Below are 20,679 nucleotides of genomic sequence, written 5' to 3'. Positions count from 1 at the left end.
AAATAAAAGGATACCTAAAGGACATCAATCTGTGCACACAAGCACTACTGGGAGTCTATGTACTGTGATAAATGGATACCCCGTCAGAAAACATTTCAATTAGTGTATGCAAGGGGGTCCTGGTAGGTTTGTATTATTATTATTATTATTATTATTATTATTATTATTATTATTATTGAAACAAATTCTAAACAGTCAATGTACAAACTAGTTCCATTTGCTAGACAGTTTTGAAAGAAAGACATTTTATATCAATCCTGTATATTTCTGGTCCCACACTGGGTTAGAATCTCTGTCATGCTTGACCACACACCTCTTTCATTTTATTAATCACCCCCTCTTGGTGACAGTCTGTGACCCCAGAAGACACAGCAGATGTAAAAATGACCCAGGAAGTGAAACAGGAACAGATTGTTTGAAAATAAAGAAAGCAAACTCGGAGCCTTCTTTAACCCCGTGTCCTACCAGACAAATGAAAGCGCACGTGTGCTAGAGCGTGTGGTTCTTTCAAAACTGCACATTTCACACCTATACAGCCAAATAGAAATGCAAGACATAAAACAGTTATAGATTTTGTTTGTTAGCAATAAATCCCTTTTGAAGGAAGGAAGGAAAAATGGGGGGGGGGGATCTTCTGCTATCGACATCCCATTATTTATGCTGTTAACGAGGGAGGGGCACATTTACAGAGCATGCGAAATATCACTGAGTTGCTGCAATTATTGAAATAGAAGGTTGATGACTTCTTCAACAGAAAGTCATGTTGTCGTGTATGTGCCCAACACAATGTATCACTGTAATTCTCAATATCTCAGGGGTGATAGCCCGCTGCCAGTACTGAATTGTTTGACGTCCAATGCAACAAAGAATCAATGAGCACGATTGGTTTCTTTCTGTGAGTCCGCACACACACACAATTTGAATTGCACTGGCCTATAAATCATTATCTAGCGGAAGCGGCTTGAGAGGAGGGCACCACTCAGCAGTAAGACTAGCATGCGTTGCTAACGGCGACGCCAATAGCAAATCCATGTTTACATTTGTATTATTTACACACATACCGTGTGTGTGTTTTATGTTATTGTTAGATGGGGATAACGTAACACCTTTTGATGTGCACTAAGGGATAGTAGAATGGATTTTATTTATTTATTTATTTATTTATTTATTAAATCCAAGACATGCCTGGAAGTCTGGATTTAAAATAAAACATAAGTGTTATCGTTTCCTTTAAGAGCGCTTACAAACCACCCCTACCTAGCCGATATTTTCAGCAGATGAGATTTCAGTCACACACATCCACTTAACGGCCTAGTTGCTAAGTAACCTGTAAATACGCTGCGGGAGTCAGCCCCGCCTACCCTGCTAGCAGACTGGATTTGATTGGCTAGTGCGCTGCCATCAAGCAGTTTTGCACAGCAGAGAAAATAAGGCGTGTGTGTTTACACTGGGAAAGCGCGCGAACTGCAGTTTCCCGGGAAACCGTTTCACTTTTTACGCTGCGTTTAAAGCGCTTAAAATAAAAATGACTTCAACTTGCAAAAGCCAGCTGCAGTCGAGGAACCTTCCGTGGTAAGTCCAATATTATGAATTAGTGTGCAGAGAGAGAGAGAGATACACATGCGCGCTGGCAGATACACACATAAAGAAACAAAATATTCGTTTTAAAACCAGCGATTGAAGATAGTAGCAGCATATTTTTAAAATACAGTGTGCTTGCGATGTGTCGGCTGGTGTGTTGCCAGTTATAGCTCCCAGTACGATTAGATATTTGTAACAGTACAGGAAAGGTAAAGTCTGACAGAGACCGCGTTCAATGCGTAAAGCTCTGGCTTGCATCACCCTCGTTCTGCTTCATAAAGTCGAATGAAACCTGCTGAATAATGTCACGTTAACATATTTCATTACACACCACCGCTTTGTAGTTTTCCATAAACTTAAGGAAAAACTGACAAATTGAAAAATGTGACGTTTTGAAATCTAACATGAAATACCACAGTACTACTATTATGGCTTCCGGTCGACGTTTGCGATATAATGTGGTAGTTTCTTTGATTACGTGATGTTTAATAAAATATCTAAATTATGTTCCTATAGTTAAATTGTAAATCCTAAAATTGTAGGTGATGCGGAACTTTTGGCCAGAGCTGTAGAGACTCACAACTGACTAACAAAACAATAAAGTACATACCTGTTATCAGCTTTGAACGTCATGTCCTGTGCGTCATTGATGAAGTACTAAACAGTTGCAGGTGTGACAGGTGTCTGTCTGTCTGTCTGTCTGTGTTTCATCCCCCGACTGTTGCTCAGGTTAAGACACTCCCTCCACCAAAGGATTATTAAATAAGATGGGAATTTCGACAAAACGTAACATTGCTTATTTCTCTTTTTTTTTTTTTTTTTTTTTTTTTTTTTAATCAATCAGTCCAAGTTACTTTTTTATGTTTTAAATCTAGGTATCTAAATTCATAAACGATTAAATGTTCCCTAGCATTTTTTTAACCTATTATTATTATTATTATTATTATTATTATTATTATTATTATTATTATTTTTTTTTTTTTAAAAAGGGTGGAAAAGTATCGACCGCAGACGCTGCAGGACTTGATTTCGCATCAGGACATTCTAGGAACAAGTAAGATTTGTAAATCTTAGCAGTATACTTGCATATACCACAGGCAGTTAAGGAAATCTGTGTTTTATCCACGCTCCTGAGGGTAGATCAGGGCACACTTCTCCCAGAAAATGCTAAACTGTTTGTGTCAGAAGCTCTGTGGTGAAGGAGGGGAACCAGTTCTTAAAAATAAATCTGAAACTGATAACAGTAGATCAAACACTGCTCATCTGGATAACTATTTATTTTTACAACCCTTTTAAAGGTTAATCAGGGATGGAAATAAGACTCCTATTGCGTAGCAGTTTCACCCATTCCAGTTTTTACTACAATTTTGATTAGCCACAGTGTTTAGGTAACAAGCTCTAGTCTGTCTCAATAAACTCCTCGCAAAACCAGGAATGGATCAAACTGCTGTGCACTGGGAGCCTTATTTCCATCCCTGTTTTATCTGACCCTTTCTTTAATCCTTTGTATTCTTTTAGTTCAGCGCTTTATCAGTGAAGAGAGGCTCCCTCATCTCCTGTTTTATGGGCCTCCCGGGACTGGGAAGACCTCTACCATCCTGGCTTGTGCCAAGCAGCTCTACAAGGAGAAAGAATTCAACTCCATGGTCCTGGAGGTAATGCTGCATAATCTGTAGTGACACCGAGTCAATCCGCGGGATACAGGGAGCCCTCCACTGCACCATGAGTGATGGAGACCCATCAGCATGGCTCGTGAAATATAGATGCATTATTTCACTTTGAATAGAAAATGACAGAGTTGTTACAAAAGGTAACTGAGTCGTATTTTGAGTAAAAATAAATACATAAATAATTTGTCTGTAGCCAGATTTAAATGGTTCCTGAATTATTTAATACAGTATAAATCTTGAACTAAATGTGAGGGTTTGAACTGTGCCTGTTTTGTAGAAGTGTTTAATGTTGATCACTATGTATTGTTTTCTTCAGCTCAATGCATCAGATGACAGAGGTATTGATGTTGTTCGGGGTCCGATCCTCAGCTTCTCCAGCACCAGGACCATCTTTAAGTATGTAGACCGGGGCAGAGGGCTATTCTCAATGTTGAATTCTTTGTCCAGTGGAGTGAATTAGATTCCCTTCACAGCCTGGGCATTTAGATGGAGTGTTACTGTAACTTTCCTGTTGAGATACGGTTAGTAGTTTTACTAAAAGCAACATGCATGTGAATAAAAGTTATTTTTCAATTGCAGAAAACAAAGCGTGCAGCGTTTTGTGTTTTAAAATCTGTCTGCTCACCAGAGGTGCACCATCATGTTCCAATATCATGGGCTCCCTGCTAGCCAAGTACATACGTGGGGAGGATTTATTTAATTTAACCACCTGTTAAATAAAGTAAATGCTCTCTTTTTTACCTTTTGCAGTAGAGGATTTAAACTAGTTATATTGGATGAAGCAGACGCCATGACCCAGGATGCTCAGAATGCTTTGAGAAGAGGTAAGACATGTACTGTGACCATTGGCTCCCTGCTTGTGCCCTGCGGGTCTGAGGAGCTGGCTTGGTAGCTAAGATTGTAACATCTGTGGTAGCTGTGTCCAATCGCAGTCCTGGAGGGTCATTCCACTCCAGGTTTAACAGGTAACATTAAGTGCTTTAGGGTCTGGAGGTTTAATTGGTTCAATGGAACAAAGACCAGACGTGGAAGGGCCAGCTTTGGCCACTCCTGCCCGATAGCTTACTGTGCACAATTTGATTGCGTACCGGAGGTGTTGTATTTTATTCTGGTGTGTCCCTAATGCTGCTTGTTATACCTGAGCGTTGAACTGGGGTCTGTGCGTGCTGTTCATCTGGGGTTGGATTTTCTCCCAGACCCTTTTCTTACACGTACTTCTCTCTATTGCCAGTGATTGAGAAGTTCACAGAGAACACCAGGTTTTGCTTGATCTGTAACTACTTGTCAAAGATCATTCCCGCACTGCAGTCTCGATGCACGAGGTTCCGGTTCGGCCCCCTGTCCCAGGAGCAGATGGTGCCCAGGCTGGAATATGTTATAGAGCAGGAAAGGTGAGCTGGGTTACACAGCGACACTTTTTAAACACAATTCGTGGTATGGTATTGTACGAACCCTTGACGTCTGCTTTCACAGGCCCTGATTGGCACTAGTCTTGGGCTGCCTTACCTACACTGTGGAGCATCAAAACTATTTGGCCATTCTGTTAGTAATTTTCACATGTGCATGCTGGTGATCCGGATCGTTTTGTGCTAGAGGATGGATGTTAATCACACACTTGTTTTTGCAGTGTTGATGTAACCCCAGATGGAATGAAGGCCATTGTGACCCTGTCTAATGGTGACATGCGTCGATCTCTCAACATTTTACAGGTTCAGTATTTTTTGTCTGTTTGGTGGCTGCCGCTAATCAAGTTGAGAGTGTGTTTCTCGCACACTCTTTGCTGTGTCAGGCCCGCGAGCGAAGCTGAAATTAACATATCTAATGTGTTTGTGTAGATTCTGTTGTGGTTTAAATGTTTAGAATTCTTCACATTGAGTGCAGAGCCACACTCTCTGCCACATTATAAGTGTACTTGCTGCAATGGGTTCCAGTAGGGACCGGGCTTATGATGTCCAGTGTATTTACCATTAATACCTTCAACTGCGTTGTCTCTTAAACAGAGTACCAACATGGCTTATGGAAAAGTGAGTGAGGATACCGTGTACACGTGCACAGGTCACCCTCTGAAGTCGGACATTGCTAACATTCTGGACTGGATGCTGAACAAGGATTTCGCCGCGGCGTACAATAGTATCCTTTACAAGCCTTGGAAATGTGTGGGGGTGAGGGCAGGAATCTAAACCGGGCCTTAGTTACAAGATGATCCCATTTTGGCGAAAAAAAGAAATCAAGCAGAGGAGCATTTAATAGTTCAGTCTGCTAATGTCACGACAGTTAGATAGGAAAGAGTCAAGCACAAGAATTTCAATTTAACCAGGAGATGTCCTCCTCCTCATTTACAAGGGGGTCCTGAAACACAATCCAAATTACAAACAACACATTAAAAACAGGCGTGATTGTTAAACTTAATCAGCAACCTCGCATAAGTAAGACCTGTATGTATGTGTTAGTGTGGACTGAAGGAGAAGGTTCTAAGCAACGATCTTTAAAACCAGAGAAATCGAGTGTTATTATTTCCCTCCAAGTATTGGTTGAGGCTGTAGTGTAAGTTTTGAATGAAAGGTGTTGGAGTTCTTATGTATAATTTTTTTTCCACCTCTATATAAAGGTAGAATGTTGATACTCCTATTCCAAAACCTTGTTGTAAACTGGTCCCTATTTTTTTTTTTTAAGCACCAGGTTTAAATAATTAGTCTGTTCTAGAAAAGCAGCAGCTGTGTGGATGAAATATCTGCATGCCTTTGTTTAACCCAAGTTCCTTAGCTTTCTTGTGCCGGTAGACATCATGGAGCTTAAAACATTGAAGGGTTTGGCGTTGCATGACATCCTGACAGAGATCCACCTATTGGTACACAGAGGTGAGCGTTTTAATGTTCATTATATGCACTCTCCTATACATCTTGCGTGACTCTCTTGCGTCTCCCCAAGGATTCAGACAGGCATTTTGATAGATCACGTTTTGTTTGATTTCCATGTATTCATTCATTTGCAATGTTTCCAGACCGCTGGTATTTTGGCAGAACTCATTCAGAGGCCTCCGTTTTGCCTAAGTGTTTGCTTTTTGTTTTTATAAAAGCCTGCCTCTCGTGTCTTTCATCGAGAGACTGGGACAGAGCTCTTTCCAAAAGCAGTGCCACAGCTTTTTACTATACAGTATGGACGCTCAGTGAGGGGGCTGCTAATTAAGAAGCAGGTAATCCAGATTTCAAAAGATTGCCTAAGTAAGACTTTTAAGACCGTCGAAGGGTGAGTCAGACAGACACCGACATTCAGAATTCAATACGCACCACTGGTTTTATTTGTATTTTGTTTTAACTGGCACAATTCTGTATTCAGTGTTCTCTGACAACTGTGTGAACAGTGGTGGTTATCTGTGTGTGTGTGTGTGTGTGTGTATACAGTGTGTGTATATAATATATATGTGTGTGTGTGTATAAGGTAGATATACACACACACACACACACACACACACACACACACACACACACACACACACGTGTATATATAATAATCCTCAAGGGTGCAATCTTAACACAATGGCTTTGTTACAACAGACCGCAGTCCAATACCCAGTAGAGACCTAGGCCTGAATTTGACACCATCTGCCTGGTGACGCTGGATGTGTTCTTGCAGTGGTTTCCCTGGAGACACTTTGTGGTTTCCATAACAACAATAATGTTCCACTTGTAGGAGGAGCATTTCGGTGGCTTTGGAGAGGGCAGCGTTGTGGAAGTTAGCAAAATAAGGATTTCTTCTACAGTCTTTATTCTTCAGGTGCTCAATAGGATTTCCATCCCCTTTTTGTTTTTTTTGAAACAGTAACTTTGTAATGTTTTAAAGAGGTTCTGGGAAGGTGCTTGCTGTGCCAATTGTCGGGGTATTTCAGTTTCCTGGGTGCTCTTTTATGTCAAAATTACCATTGTGGTTATAAGCAGCGAAAATGAATGGCATTTGTTTCAGATTTATTTAATTATGCACAATGTTCCTTTTATCAAGACAATCCCCCCCCCCCCAAATGTTATAATTGTAACAAATGTCCCATTTGCATTTAAGAAAAAACAAATGTCTTCAAAAGTAGGCAAGCCCATTGTTTGCCATCTCCATGTTCCTGATGTAGCTTTGCTGTTTGGAATAGTCTGTAGGCCTGTCTTGCCGTTTGGAATCCTCTGTGTGGTGTATTTATCTCCACAGCTGTGTTGTATATTTCTGTTGCTTCCAGAGCCTCTGCGATTCTATAAAGTACCTGGGGTAAGGAATAGAAGACCAGCACTGGTAGACGTGTGTGTGTGTGTGTGTGTGTGTGTGTGTGTGCCAGAACTGTGATGCCATACTTCCATTTAGAAAAGAGGTCTGCTTAATATTTTAGGCTGGTGAGATCTCAAAATGTATATTCTTTACAGGCCTTCATTTCCTAACTGGTTGCCAAGTGAAATCTAAAGAGAATTGTTTGTGTTATTAAATAATATATATATATATATATATATATATATATATATATATATATATTAACATTTATTTTTTTCTTTTTCAACAGTTGATTTTCCAGCTTCAGTTCGAATCCATTTACTCATCAAGATGGCAAACATTGAGTAAGTTTTTAAATGTATGGAATGCAACAACTATTTAAAATGTGTGGCTCTAGTGTGAATGGGGGGGCACACTTTGAACTAAGGAGCTGCTCACTGAACATAATAGATCATCTTATCAACTTTCAGCAGCTCACAGTTTCCTACTGGTTTTTATAACCATGCAAGCAAAGTGGAGCAAATGTGTGGTCTGGTCCTGGGTAAGGGAAAATTCAATTTTAGAACAAAAAAAAAAGCAAGGTGTTAAAGATCAACAGATTGGTGTAGATAAGCAATTCCTAACCGCCAGCCTCCCTCCACATCATAGTGAAACTCTCATGTCTTCATCAAGTCACCTGTGCAGGGCACACAATACTGCTGAAAGGAAGTGCTGTGCACCAGAGCACTGTGGTTGTCTGAATTCAGGTTTTGGTTTCGAGGTTGATTCTCCTGTGTAGCTGGTGGTTGTGTCCCAGGTTCTTCTTGAATCGCAGCCACCAAATGATCCAATTGGGCCCTTTGTCTCTCGTAGTTCATCCCTGCGCTATACCCGTTTACAGACGGTCCTTGCATCAGTTACACATCATGATGGAATGGAAAGAGAATTGGAAGGAAACCCTAGTCTGTAATGTATGCAGGCATGTGACCTGTCACGTGCTCCCCTAGACCTATAGAAGTTGCGTGACAGCTGTGAGCGACTGTTCGACCACAGCGAGGCGAAAGCAGAAGGGTTTGTGTGACTTCACGAGGGCCGTGATTGCTGGTGCCTGTACATCCTGCTCGTCCCTCCGCGCTGGGGCTGCACTGACCGTCAGGCTCATGAAGAGAGTCTGGAATTGCACGGTTTATAGACGACCATCAGCAGGGAGCACAACTCTGGTCCCATGATGGATCAAGCTTGCAGATGTGTTACTCATACTTACTGTAGAAAATGATACCAGAGAGCTATGTGTTGTATTATGTGTTTTTTTATTATTATTATTAGCTCAGTGACATTTAAGATTTCAGTAAATGCCTTCTACCAAGAGGGTAGCAAGCAAAACAATTGTCCTATTTCTAAGAGGTACTGTTATGACCCCGTGGCTGCTGTTTGATTCATATTTCTTTTACATGGGTCACAGTTATTTGAAATCCTATCCAGTACCAGCGTTTAAGTGTTACCTGTGACTGTGCTTGGGGGGGTGTTGTGGTCAGGCTGTTAAAGGCTTGTTCATTATACTACTCTCATTTCACACTCTGTTTTGGTTTTGTTTGTGCTCAGTTGTGTTTCATATAAACCCTAACCTACTGCTGGTCATCAGAGCTTATTGTTGGTTGCGGTTTTTATTTCATTTTTTTTGTATTATTGTTTTGTTATCATCTTTGTTTATTTCATTTTGTTTGAGGGTCATGTTACCTATTTAAAGTTCCAGCCGCCCAGGACTCTCAGATTTAACATTCATTTCATTGCTGATCCTATTTTCTTCCATAATTTGGAATTATATGTATAATTTGTTTTGTAATCTTTTTTTGAAGTGGGATGCAATGTTACTAGTGGAAAGGTGCTGTACAAGTAAACGTTGCTTGCTTGTATTTTTGTGCATGTAGTGCTAGGTTTTTGCACCTTTTGTCATCTGAGTCTGTTGGAAAAATTCGCATCGCCAGACCACAGCATAATTTAAACGGTTGTGCTAAACTGTTAGCTGAGCAAGCAGCCCGGGGGACTTTGTGTAAATGATAGTCAAATGTGTTGATTTGAAAAAAAACTTTCTGAAAGTTTTATAAAGTGAAAGTGAGTAGGTTGTTTTAATGCTAAGCATGTATTTATGGGCTTGTTTGTTGTGTGTTATCCTAGGCACAGACTGGCTTCTGGGACGAGTGAGAAGATCCAGCTGAGCTCCATGATCGCAGCGTTTCAGGTGGCCCGGGACATGGTGGCAGCTGAAGCCTGATTTTAATGGGAATGTTCCCTACAGCTCTTCAGCAGCGGGCAGGCTTGGGGACATCTTTAATTCCTGTTTGCACAACATTGCAAAACTAGTGTCAAACATCTAAGAAACGTAAGCACTCTCAGCGTGATTCTCTGTTTTGTGCATTACTGCTGGATTCTCATCTTTTAAAAAAAAAAAAAAAAAGAAAAACAGGAGTTAACTAAAGACTGAAAACAACTCTTTGAAAATAAGGCCCATGGAATTTAGAAACAGAGGGTGATGTAGCAGGAGACGTTTCCTGCTTTGTATCTCGACAGTATCTTCCCTTCATTTTTTTTTTTGGTTTTGCTGTATATATCTTGCAGTAAGGGGGTTTTGCTGTTAGTCCTGCAGAAATAAATAAAGCAGATTTTTTTTTTTTTTTGTGATGGATGGACTACACTAGTATGTTGGAATACCCTTGTTAAATTCAAAAATAATCTTACCTGTAGGGTAGGTGCAGTAATTGGCCAGTCCTCTTTTCAGATGCTGAAATGTTGTCAACGTAAGAAAGTCGGCGTGTGCTGTGTCTGTGTGTTTTTATTGTTGCTCATTAGCGTATCATTTTGATGGTTGATTATCCTGGCCACTGAATTGTAAAATATTCTGAAATGCAGATAAGTTGTATCACACTTTTGTAATTATAATGTGTTTTTTTTTTTTGGTAATAGAAATCTTTTTAGATGTACTTGTTTCCCCCCTGCAAGCTTCACAATGTAAACATGTAGATGCCTTTCTGCAGGTAAGGACTCCTCCAGCACGAGCGCACGGAGCTCTGCTGCAGAGAATTGAATTAATATTGCCCAAGTAAACCCGGAACGTCTTGCTCACAGAACCTTCTAAATCACTGTGTGTTGTGTTTTTTTTTTTTTTTTAATAATCGGGTCAGTTGACCTTTGTTTGTTGGTGCATCAAGTACCACCTAGTGGTGGTTTTTAAAAAGTGTTCAAACATTAAATCCAGTATCCAGCTGTGGCTAGAAGTTTTGCACCACCCAATTGTGCTTCATAAAGTCGAATGAAACCTGCTGAATAATGCTGGTAACATAAGAACATAAGAAAGTTTACAAACGAGAGGAGGCCATTCAGCCCATCTTGCTTGTTTGGTTGTTAGTAGCTTATTGATACCAGAATCTCATCAAGCAGCTTCTTGAAGGATCCCAGGGTGTAAGCTTCAACAACATTACTGGGGAGTTGGTTCCAGACCCTCACAATTCTCTGTGTAAAAAAGTGCCTCCTATTTTCTGTTCTGAATGCCCCTTTATCTAATCTCCATTTATGACCCCTGGTCCTTTTTTCTTTTTTCAAGTCAAAGAAGTTAGATTGAATTGCATACAGCTTGGTAGTTTTCCCATATACTTAATGAAAAATTGAATAGTGTGACATTTCGAAATCTAATACAAAGTACTGTACTATTACTATTCTGGATTTCGGTACTTCTGCTCCGTATCGTTTGGTCTCGGTCTTAATTCTAGGTGATACAAAACCTGTGGCAGTCGCTGTACAGCAAGCCTTTGCAGTCCGAGTATTCAGTGTGAAAGACACGGGCTGGCATTGGGTCACTGCCACACAGAGATACACTGAGCTGTGTTCTAGAGTCTCTGTATTCGTTATTTTAAATAACCACTGCTAGTCCCTGTGCAAGGGGCTCCTGGGAAGAAACAATACAGACAGTAGATTTATAAATCACATGACACTCGTACAAGGAAGAGCATTGGCACACTTATTTATTTTCTCAATCACTGTATTTAATGTACAGGAACAGAATCTGTGAAAACGAGACATGTACACAACGGTAGAAATCTCTTGTTATTAGCTACTGCACTCGCATGGTTTGTGCGTCACCCTTGCCCTAATAGATTTGACATGCTGAATGCATCTAGTATAAATGATTTGCACTGTTAAATACCAGCAAATATTTATGGAAAGTTAAACAGACAGTGAATTTATACACTTTCTATTCTCAGTTTATTTTTCAGGCGCGGTTATGTCTGTGTTAACAAGGATGAATGGCTAGCTTGCTTTATTCTGTTGACATAAAACATCACACAATATCCTTTCTGATATACAGTGGTTTACACAGTTACATCCTGGTTTATATGTATATAACTGTTTAAATATACAGGGTGGAGTGAAAAATATCACTCGACATTCAATGATTCAATGCAGGAGATGCTCACGTTGAGTTCTGTTCTTTCAACCTGCTAACGGAAATGTTCAGCTCATTTTGCAGGTTGTCTTAAGCTTGTCAAGACTCCTTGGGCAGTCGGTGTTCAAAACAAGTAATCAATGATGTAGGATTAAACAGGGGCTGCTGTCAGCAGGTGTGTTATCCAAGTATGTGTCCCTCCCCCTGTGTAGAAATGCCTGAGATTGCTGACTGGCATGTATCTATAAGAAAGAGTGAACTATTTTAAATGTAGAAATATTTAAACAGGAAAATGCAAAACTTCAGAAGTTCTGAAGCAGCCTCTGCAGTGGTTACAACACACTATAAACAGAATGGTTTCACTGCGTAGTGTAGAAAGAACAGGCTCCCCTCACTGACACTGTTCACTTCAGAAAGTCTCAATTACAAACTTCTACAACCAAAAAAGGTGCAGGCGTTCCCAGCAGCCTGCGTGCTCTCTTTCTCATCTTGCCAACATGAATACAGCCGCTGTGCCTCAACAATAGTCCCCTCAATCACACAATGCAGTGTGCCACATTCCTGGAAACTGCTTCGAGAATAAGGAGCCCCCACTCTGAACAAGTGAAGCTTATGCTGTTGCCATCACTGTGGGCTGGTTTGGAGAGACAGCACAAGTAACCAGCCGCAGTGTCTTTTGAGGGATTCATTACAGTGTCTGGTTCTCGTTGCTCTAAGTATAAGGCTGATTTATTAAAACCCTGAGCATGTAGTCAATCTCTTGCTAGTTAACATTTTTTTGATGTGTTGTTTTATTTTTTGCTTCATGTTTTAACTTACAGTACGCTCTTCATACCTCATTTTCTAGATACTGCTGCTGTATTGACGGTTGATAACAAAACTGCAAAATAATCATATTAGACTTTTTCTTGAGGCATGCGAGAGTTACACCACAACAGTATGGATTTCTGCAAACCGTACTTAAGAAAAACGAGTGTCTGCTTGAAGAAGATACACACGGAATGAGTTAAATGCCTAAAAAAGTTCAATATATAAATAAATATATAGATTTAAGGCTGTTCCTGGCTTTATGGGATTTCAGTTTGTGCAACAGGAGTGAAAACAAACAGATGGAATAAGACTTATAAAAAAATTATATTGTTAAAGTAATATTATACTTAATCTCAAAATATTTACAATATATGCTTTGAAAATTAAAGATTTTAAAAAAAATCAAAATTACACTGTTACCAATAACATTATAAGGAAAAAGAAAGTGCTTTTGTGTCAGCAACACTGGTTATTAATTGAGGGCTATGACTTCTTGCAAGTGATGAAGGGAGTTGTTCTCATGGCATGTTAAGAGAGTCCTGTAAGTGAGGAAGTCCTTCATCTTCTTGGGGAGGGGCAGCGCCATCACCTGATGGGAGGACACGGACTGGCGGAGGGATACGCGGCTCAGGTGTCGTAAACTCGGCACGACCCTCAGAGTCCTCCAGAACTGCACCTGCCCGTCTCTCGTCCTGTGTGAATGAGAAGCGAGTGAGAAACCTGCCAGCCCCAGCCTGCAGAAACCTACCCGACCCCAACACTGCACAGCAGTAACACTGCCTTGGTTTAACTACAGAATGGGAGTGTCAAAGTAGAACGGGTTACCCTGTTGCAAGGACTCCCCCTTGCGGTGAGAAAGCGCAGCACAGGCCGTTCGTCACAGGATTGTGTGGAGCTGGGCTTTCTATTATTGGCCTGTCCATTCCTAACGCCCAAATCCTCAAGTCCCTGGAAATGTAATCACAACAATATACTACACACAGATATATATATATATATATATATATATATATATATATATATATATATATATATATATATATAGACACACACACACACTTCAACATGTCGGTTACCATCAGTCACAAATTGGTGGTTTAGGGTTAAGATAATGTACATTTTTGCTGTACTCTGGTGCCTTGTGGGGTTTAAAGGGATCACGGTACACCGACCCCCCCGATTAGTTCCTGCATGCAATTGAGCAGTATCTCCGACTCACTTTTGGAAGTTTATTTTCGTGAGAATTATCATTGCTTTAAGTCTACACACTACAGCTTTCGTTACCAAAGATTCCCAGCAGTGCAGTGATTTGAGATTTTACAAAGGATTGTTTTCCCATCCCTACCTGTCATCTGCAACTGTTGCAAAGTATAAGCCTTCAGGAGAGAAGCGCACAGACCTCAGGCGAACATCGCTGACGGCAAAACTGTACAGGTCAGGAAAACAATGGCTGAAAGAATAAAACATGTAATAACGACGGTGATGGGTACTGCATCACCTGTTACTAAACTCAGGAAATGTAAAGTAACATGTAAGAGAACGTGTCATATGTAACTGCACTCAAATGCAGTTTACACTGAAAACACAAAGTCTTGCTTGTGCCTCAGAGAGTTTGATTTAAAGTTGCAATACCCCGCACCCCGTTAACTTTTACACTGCAATAGGATTCCTTGGTGTGTGTTTTCATACACAAGTTCAGCTTTCAGTGCACTCTGCTGTAGCAGAAAACAGAAAAATTCTGTTAGAATCTAAGAACGCGCTGCAGATGGGTAAGAGTGTGAATACGTACATGGCATGGGCAGTGTGTTACTCTCACTCACCTTAGCTGCATCAGCGATTCCCCAGTGTAGGGGTCCCACAGGTACACCTGTGTGTCGAGGGACGCCGTCACCAGCACAGCTCCGTCAGGTGAGAAGTCGCAGGATATGACGCAGTTCTTGTGACCCTCCAGTTTTCTAATGAAGGTGTACGATCGCATGCTCCACAGGAACACCTGGAGGAGAAATCACAGGAGAGCGTGGGGCTCAGGAGGCTGACGGTTTACAGGTAACAGTAACGAGGGGGCGAGGCATAACAACCCAGCCTGATTTCAATGCAAGCCGTTCTGTACTTACGGATTTCTCTCCTGAAACAGAGGCGATCATGCTGCAGTCAGGGGAGACCCGGCAGCAGTACACCCACTGCTTGTGGCCAGTCAACACATGGGCCGTTTTACCTGCAGAAACAAACAATGCTTGGCTTTGGCATCTGACTTGCATGCATTTAAACTGGTTAACTTACAATGTATATCAATGCGTCTGTTAAAAATGAAATTTGATTACCAAAACTGCTGCATGCAGGGCAAATAAGAAAACATTAATATACTGGATCTCTGATTTTTTGTTTTGTTTTTGGCCAGTCAGTGTAAGACCTAAAAATATACCATACAAGACAAAACAAACTCATGACAAGGTGCTAGTGCCAATATAAGGCAAGGACATGGTTAGCTCTCCTGTAAGGAAGCCTTGGTAGTAAAAGATCTATGGAAGCTCAATTGTGCCAGAAGACAGTGGAACACACACACACACACACACTGCCCCTCTCTAATAATGTCTTACCGCCTTTTGTTAAATCCCAAATTCGTAGCGTCTGGTCTCGAGAACCAGAGACAAGTGTCAAGCCTCCGTTTGGGGCGAAGGTCAGATCCCTCACCACATCCTGATGTCCAGTTAGATTGAACAGGAGATGACCTTCCGACGTAGCGAAAAACAAAATCAAATTAAACACAAGCAGATAACTTTACCACATAAAAATGAAGCCGCCATCTTCGTCACGCTTTAGATTTTTAAAAATTCCGAGCATCCAGTTCAGTGTCAGGTGGTGAATAAACGGAACCAGAGCCAGTAATAGCACCTGCAGTCACACAAACACTGTAAGGGAGGGGCTCGGAGATGCAGCTTTTATACATCACACAATACAAGCCAGGGGTCTCATTTGGGTAACACGTTATTGTGTGAGATGGAAAAGTGTACTGCTTCCAGTCTAGATAGATACAGGGAGACGGCACAGCTGAAAGACAGCGATGTAGAGGAGTTTGGCATGCCTTTCTAAAATGTGCGCTACATCATATATACAGTACCTTGCGAAAGTATTCGGCCCCCTTGAACTTTGCGACCTTTTGCCACATTTCAGGCTTCAAACATAAAGATATGAAACTGTAATTTTTTGTGAAGAATCAACAACAAGTGGGACACAATCATGAAGTGGAACGAAATTTATTGGATATTTCAAACTTTTTTAACAAATAAAAAACTGAAAAATTGGGCGTGCAAAATTATTCAGCCCCCTTAAGTTAATACTTTGTAGCGCCACCTTTTGCTGCGATTACAGCTGTAAGTCGCTTGGGGTATGTCTCTATCAGTTTTGCACATCGAGAGACTGAAATTTTTGCCCATTCCTCCTTGCAAAACAGCTCGAGCTCAGTGAGGTTGGATGGAGAGCATTTGTGAACAGCAGTTTTCAGTTCTTTCCACAGATTCTCGATTGGATTCAGGTCTGGACTTTGACTTGGCCATTCTAACACCTGGATATGTTTATTTGTGAACCATTCCATTGTAGATTTTGCTTTATGTTTTGGATCATTGTCTTGTTGGAAGACAAATCTCCGTCCCAGTCTCAGGTCTTTTGCAGACTCCATCAGGTTTTCTTCCAGAATGGTCCTGTATTTGGCTCCATCCATCTTCCCATCAATTTTAACCATCTTCCCTGTCCCTGCTGAAGAAAAGCAGGCCCACACCATGATGCTGCCACCACCATGTTTGACAGTGGGGATGGTGTGTTCAGGGTGATGAGCTGTGTTGCTTTTACGCCAAACATAACGTTTTGCATTGTTGCCAAAAAGTTCGATTTTGGTTTCATCTGACCAGAGCACCTTCTTCCACATGTTTGGTGTGTCTCCCAGGTGGCTTGTGGCAAACTGTAAACGACACTTTTTATGGATATCTTTAAGAAATGGCTTTCTTCTTGCCACTCTTCCATAAAGGCCAGATTTGTGCAGTATACGACTGATTGTTGTCCTATGGACAGAGTCTCCCACCTCAGCTGTAGATCTCTGCAGTTCATCCAGAGTGATCATGGGCCTCTTGGCTGCATCTCTGATCAGTCTTCTCCTTGTATGAGCTGAAAGTTTAGAGGGACGGCCAGGTCTTGGTAGATTTGCAGTGGTCTGATACTCCTTCCATTTCAATATTATCGCTTGCACAGTGCTCCTTGGGATGTTTAAAGCTTGGGAAATCTTTTTGTATCCAAATCCGGCTTTAAACTTCTCCACAACAGTATCTCGGACCTGCGTGGTGTGTCCCTTGTTCTTCATGATGCTCTCTGCGCTTTAAACGGACCTCTGAGACTATCACAGTGCAGGTGCATTTATACAGAGACTTGATTACACACAGGTGGATTCTATTTATCATCATTAGTCATTTAGGTCAACATTGGATCATTCAGAGATCCTCACTGAACTTCTGGAGAGAGTTTGCTGCACTGAAAGTAAAGGGGCTGAATAATTTTGCACGCCCAATTTTTCAGTTTTTTATTTGTTAAAAAAGTTTGAAATATCCAATAAATTTCGTTCCACTTCATGATTGTGTCCCACTTGTTGTTGATTCTTCACAAAAAATTACAGTTTCATATCTTTATGTTTGAAGCCTGAAATGTGGCAAAAGGTCGCAAAGTTCAAGGGGGCCGAATACTTTCGCAAGGCACTGTACATAATATAAATAACTAGCTTTATTACACCTGGTATCATGATTTGGATCTACAGCAGCTAGGAGAAGTTCTTTACTGGGCCATGGCAGGGTATATGTTTCTGCTTGTCCCTACCTGTTAGTACCTCCCACACTTTGATATGCCCATCATTAAGACCTGTGGCCAGAACCAGGCTTGAGAACAGATCACAAAACGATGCCGGCTGACAATCACGTCTGTGGCGAGTTCTGTCCTTAGATGAGCGCGGACCAAAAGCCAAGCTCCACACAGTCTGTCTGCAATCGAGGGTCTTTTCCTTGGGGTTGCCATTTTCTTGCTGTCCTGCATTAGAGAGGTAGTTCTTGCACCAGGTAGCACTTCTAGTAGGGCTCCTGCAAAACAAAAAATATATATAATAATGATTTCCATTACACGAGAGCAGATGTTAAAACTTCATGCTGATCTGAACTCGGCTCTCGACAAGATAAGCACCAACTAAGACGTAGCTTTACAGTAAACTAATGTGATCCATCTGTGTGTCCATCCATTTGCGTTTCTTTCCATCTGATGATGTAGATATCCTTCTGTCTGGTGTTGATGGCTGAAGTGTAATGCTGGCTCCAGGGATCAACTTATTGCCTCCCCAGCGCATCAGCACACACAACGGCTGCGATGCTGGCTCCGGGGATCAACCACAGTGCGGCCTCCCCAGCGCATCAGCATGACAACCATCTAGATTGAGCTAAGTAGGGTACATCTCTATATATCTATATATATAGTATAGCTTCTGAATTTAAATTCACGCCTTTCTATCACAGTAAAGCACACAATAATTGCATTCTTGCATTTTAGTAAGTATTAGCTAAAATTACACACACACACACACCAGGAAAACCCCACTGCGGTGGCACAGCCAGCTTGTTTTCATATGGGACCCAGGAAACAAATACACATTTAACATGCTCAATTCTCACACACAATCTAATTGAAACTCTAACACACACACACACACACCCATATACTCTCTGACCTACCCGCTGCTCTCCTCCAGGGGCCACGGGACGAGCTTCACCATCCCGTGTCCCAGCGACCAAGCAAAATAGGAGCCATCGGGGGAGAACTCCGCACTCCAGGTCTCACAGCCCGACCTGCGCTCCAGGGGCTGAGGGTGGACTGGCTTCAGCTCTGCAATCAACACAGCCTTCTCTGTTTGAAGAATTGAAAAAAAAGCAGTCACCATGCAGAGCCACATCCCAGAACATACGTGCCAGTGTCTGTCACGCCATCTACAATAGCATATGCTTTTATGAATGTAAAATATTTAAATCAAGGCGAGGTCACCTCCCACGCTGCATTCCTCGCATTCATGATTTGTGTGCATTACATAATTACATAATTGCTTTTGTATCCAATATGATGCATTGCATTTTGTCCTTTGTTAACTGGATCGGGAGTAGAAAACGAGGATCCAGGCTCACCGAGACAGTTTGGGCCACGGTACGGTAACCTCTCTGTCTTTCAGAGGTCTAGGACTACCAGAATGCACTGCGATGCGAGTAAATCCGAGGATAAAGAACACCCGTTTGGGGTGAGCGCCCGTTTCACTGTATTCCGTGTCTGCCGCGTTGAATTTATTCTGATCGTATTATACTGTAGCCACGCTGCAGCAAGCACTATCCAACCGTTTAATAAAGCAACGCTGTTTCCGTTTTCTGTCATCCCAAAAAAAACAACATGTCTACCTTTCTGATTTACACAGGCACCCCCATCTTCCCCGAGTCCTTTCAATTACTTCATTTTATATTTACAAAACAGAGCAAAGGACGAAGCAAAGTCCTTTCATTTGACAACACGACTGTATTGCGCAGTTTGATACGATACACGATTTACGACACATGCTTCCTTAAGGTTTGTTTTTGTTTTGTTTTGTATGTTTTTTTTCTGTCCATGCTGGCATATCATAATTAAAATGATCCACGGCATTAGTTTCTGTACATTAAGTCCAGTTAGAAATGCAAAGTATGCATGAAATACACACTCGAAAGATTGTTTTCCGCCACGCCCCCTTGCTTACCTGGTCGTCTCCAATCCTGCTTCGTTCCTGGTTTCATTACTTCCATCTGTACGCTGATTTTACTTTGAACCTGCAGTTAAATGTGACCGGTCTTTAGCAATCAACGTCCGGCGAAAGACTTCAGAACAAACTACAACAAGTGAACTAACTAGTCAGCTTTTTACAGCAGATACTGCAATATCTACCCTAGTCGTGCTCGTACTGTACCAATCAAAAGTATCGATCTCGAACTGAACGATTTCAACGTCCATTCCTAACGAGGGAACCGAAAAGTATACCCTAATACACTTAAAAAAAATAATAATAATAAACTACGTTAAATAATACGACTTTTTCGAAGAGCCGTGAGTACAACGTTAGCTCAAAATGTCACAGTTTCATCTTCCACTCCCCGGACTCTTCCCTGTGCAAAAGAATATTATTGTGCAAACCTGAACAGCTTCCTGTTTCACCAGCTGACATGCGCACGTGGTTTTATGGTATCCGTGGCAACCAATGTTCTTACCGATTACATACAATATAGAACATACACTAAATAGATAAATACATACATTAAAAAAGACAGTAATGTTATCTAGTGATTCTTCATCTGCTAATGTAAAACAGAACGCTATAATGCAGTGTATTTTAGTTAATTTGGTTCATTTACTGTATTGTCATATGCAGTATAGCGCTTTATTTTGTATTCAGATTCGATCGTAAATGAATGCAGAAGGCTCTCATTTGACTGGGAAACCAAAATAGGGAAACGAAGCAAACAAAGAATCCACAGACTCCAAAATTGGTGCAGCCGAATAAATCATGCAACGTGAAAAACGACGACGGAAGTAGATTACTTTTGTCAAAAGTTTTAATAAATAATGCAATAAAAACAAACAAGAATTTTTGTTAAGTTAAAAAAACAATAAGCAAAATATCCTCATGCTTATAACATGCATAAAAAGGGGTTTTATAAATAGATGATTTGCTATTAAAACGCAAGAGCGCAAACCCATCTCCTAAACCAAAACAGTCTCCACAGCTTGAAAACGACAGCGTGCCTGGGAGACTCCATCCTCTCTATCCAGGGGTTTAACTAACATTCACTCGCTGATGTTAACACGCCTTCTCTTTGTGACTTTTTGGTGGCTTGCTTCCTCTTCTCAATAGGAGAGATATTT

At 41.1% G+C, this 20,679-nt stretch overlaps 2 protein-coding genes across 3 annotated transcripts; one reads left to right on the top strand and one right to left on the bottom strand.

Moving 5' to 3' along the window:
• Positions 1 to 1,404: 1,404 nt before the first annotated feature.
• On the top strand, positions 1,405 to 9,936 carry LOC117427026 (replication factor C subunit 5). The gene is made up of 11 exons (XM_034045369.3): positions 1,405 to 1,572; positions 2,571 to 2,635; positions 3,100 to 3,236; positions 3,568 to 3,647; positions 4,002 to 4,075; positions 4,483 to 4,642; positions 4,879 to 4,960; positions 5,252 to 5,381; positions 6,032 to 6,109; positions 7,786 to 7,840; positions 9,651 to 9,936. The coding sequence occupies exons 1-11, from the start codon at positions 1,526 to 1,528 to the stop codon at positions 9,745 to 9,747; spliced, it is 1,005 nt and encodes a 334-aa protein (XP_033901260.1). The 5' UTR covers positions 1,405 to 1,525; the 3' UTR covers positions 9,748 to 9,936.
• A 3,186-nt stretch (positions 9,937 to 13,122) lies between these two features.
• LOC131739364 (WD repeat and SOCS box-containing protein 2-like) lies at positions 13,123 to 19,966 on the bottom strand. Of its 2 annotated transcripts, none has more exons than XM_059032898.1 (9): positions 19,520 to 19,966; positions 18,480 to 18,651; positions 17,581 to 17,837; positions 15,321 to 15,452; positions 14,838 to 14,938; positions 14,544 to 14,716; positions 14,069 to 14,173; positions 13,549 to 13,671; positions 13,123 to 13,415 (listed from the first exon to the last, which is right to left on the bottom strand). In XM_059032898.1, the coding sequence occupies exons 1-9, from the start codon at positions 19,563 to 19,565 to the stop codon at positions 13,196 to 13,198; spliced, it is 1,329 nt and encodes a 442-aa protein (XP_058888881.1). In that variant the 5' UTR covers positions 19,566 to 19,966; the 3' UTR covers positions 13,123 to 13,195. The 2 variants fall into 2 exon arrangements, with proteins under 2 accessions (XP_058888881.1, XP_058888882.1); XM_059032899.1 differs by having other exon boundaries at positions 14,069 to 14,149.
• Positions 19,967 to 20,679: the final 713 nt, after the last annotated feature.

The sequence above is a fragment of the Acipenser ruthenus genome, chromosome 11 (genome assembly GCF_902713425.1).
Source record: "Acipenser ruthenus chromosome 11, fAciRut3.2 maternal haplotype, whole genome shotgun sequence".
Lineage (NCBI taxonomy): Eukaryota > Metazoa > Chordata > Actinopteri > Acipenseriformes > Acipenseridae > Acipenser > Acipenser ruthenus.
This window is presented reverse-complemented; position numbering and strand designations above follow the sequence as displayed.

Bases quoted from the DNA above. Each gene is read 5' to 3' on its own strand.
- LOC117427026 (XM_034045369.3), top strand. From the start codon at position 1,526: ATGACTTCAACTTGCAAAAGCCAGCTGCAGTCGAGGAACCTTCCGTG. The intron at 3,237-3,567 runs GTAATGCTGCAT...TGTTTTCTTCAG, and splicing joins TCAACTCCATGGTCCTGGAG to CTCAATGCATCAGATGACAG. The intron at 4,961-5,251 runs GTTCAGTATTTT...TCTCTTAAACAG, and splicing joins GATCTCTCAACATTTTACAG to AGTACCAACATGGCTTATGG.
- LOC131739364 (XM_059032898.1), bottom strand. From the start codon at position 19,565: ATGGAAGTAATGAAACCAGGAACGAAGCAGGATTGGAGACGACCAG. The intron at 15,453-17,580 runs GTAGGGACAAGC...CTACGTCGGAAG, and splicing joins AGTGTGGGAGGTACTAACAG to GTCATCTCCTGTTCAATCTA. The intron at 14,717-14,837 runs GTAAGTACAGAA...TTTCTCCTCCAG, and splicing joins CTGTTTCAGGAGAGAAATCC to GTGTTCCTGTGGAGCATGCG.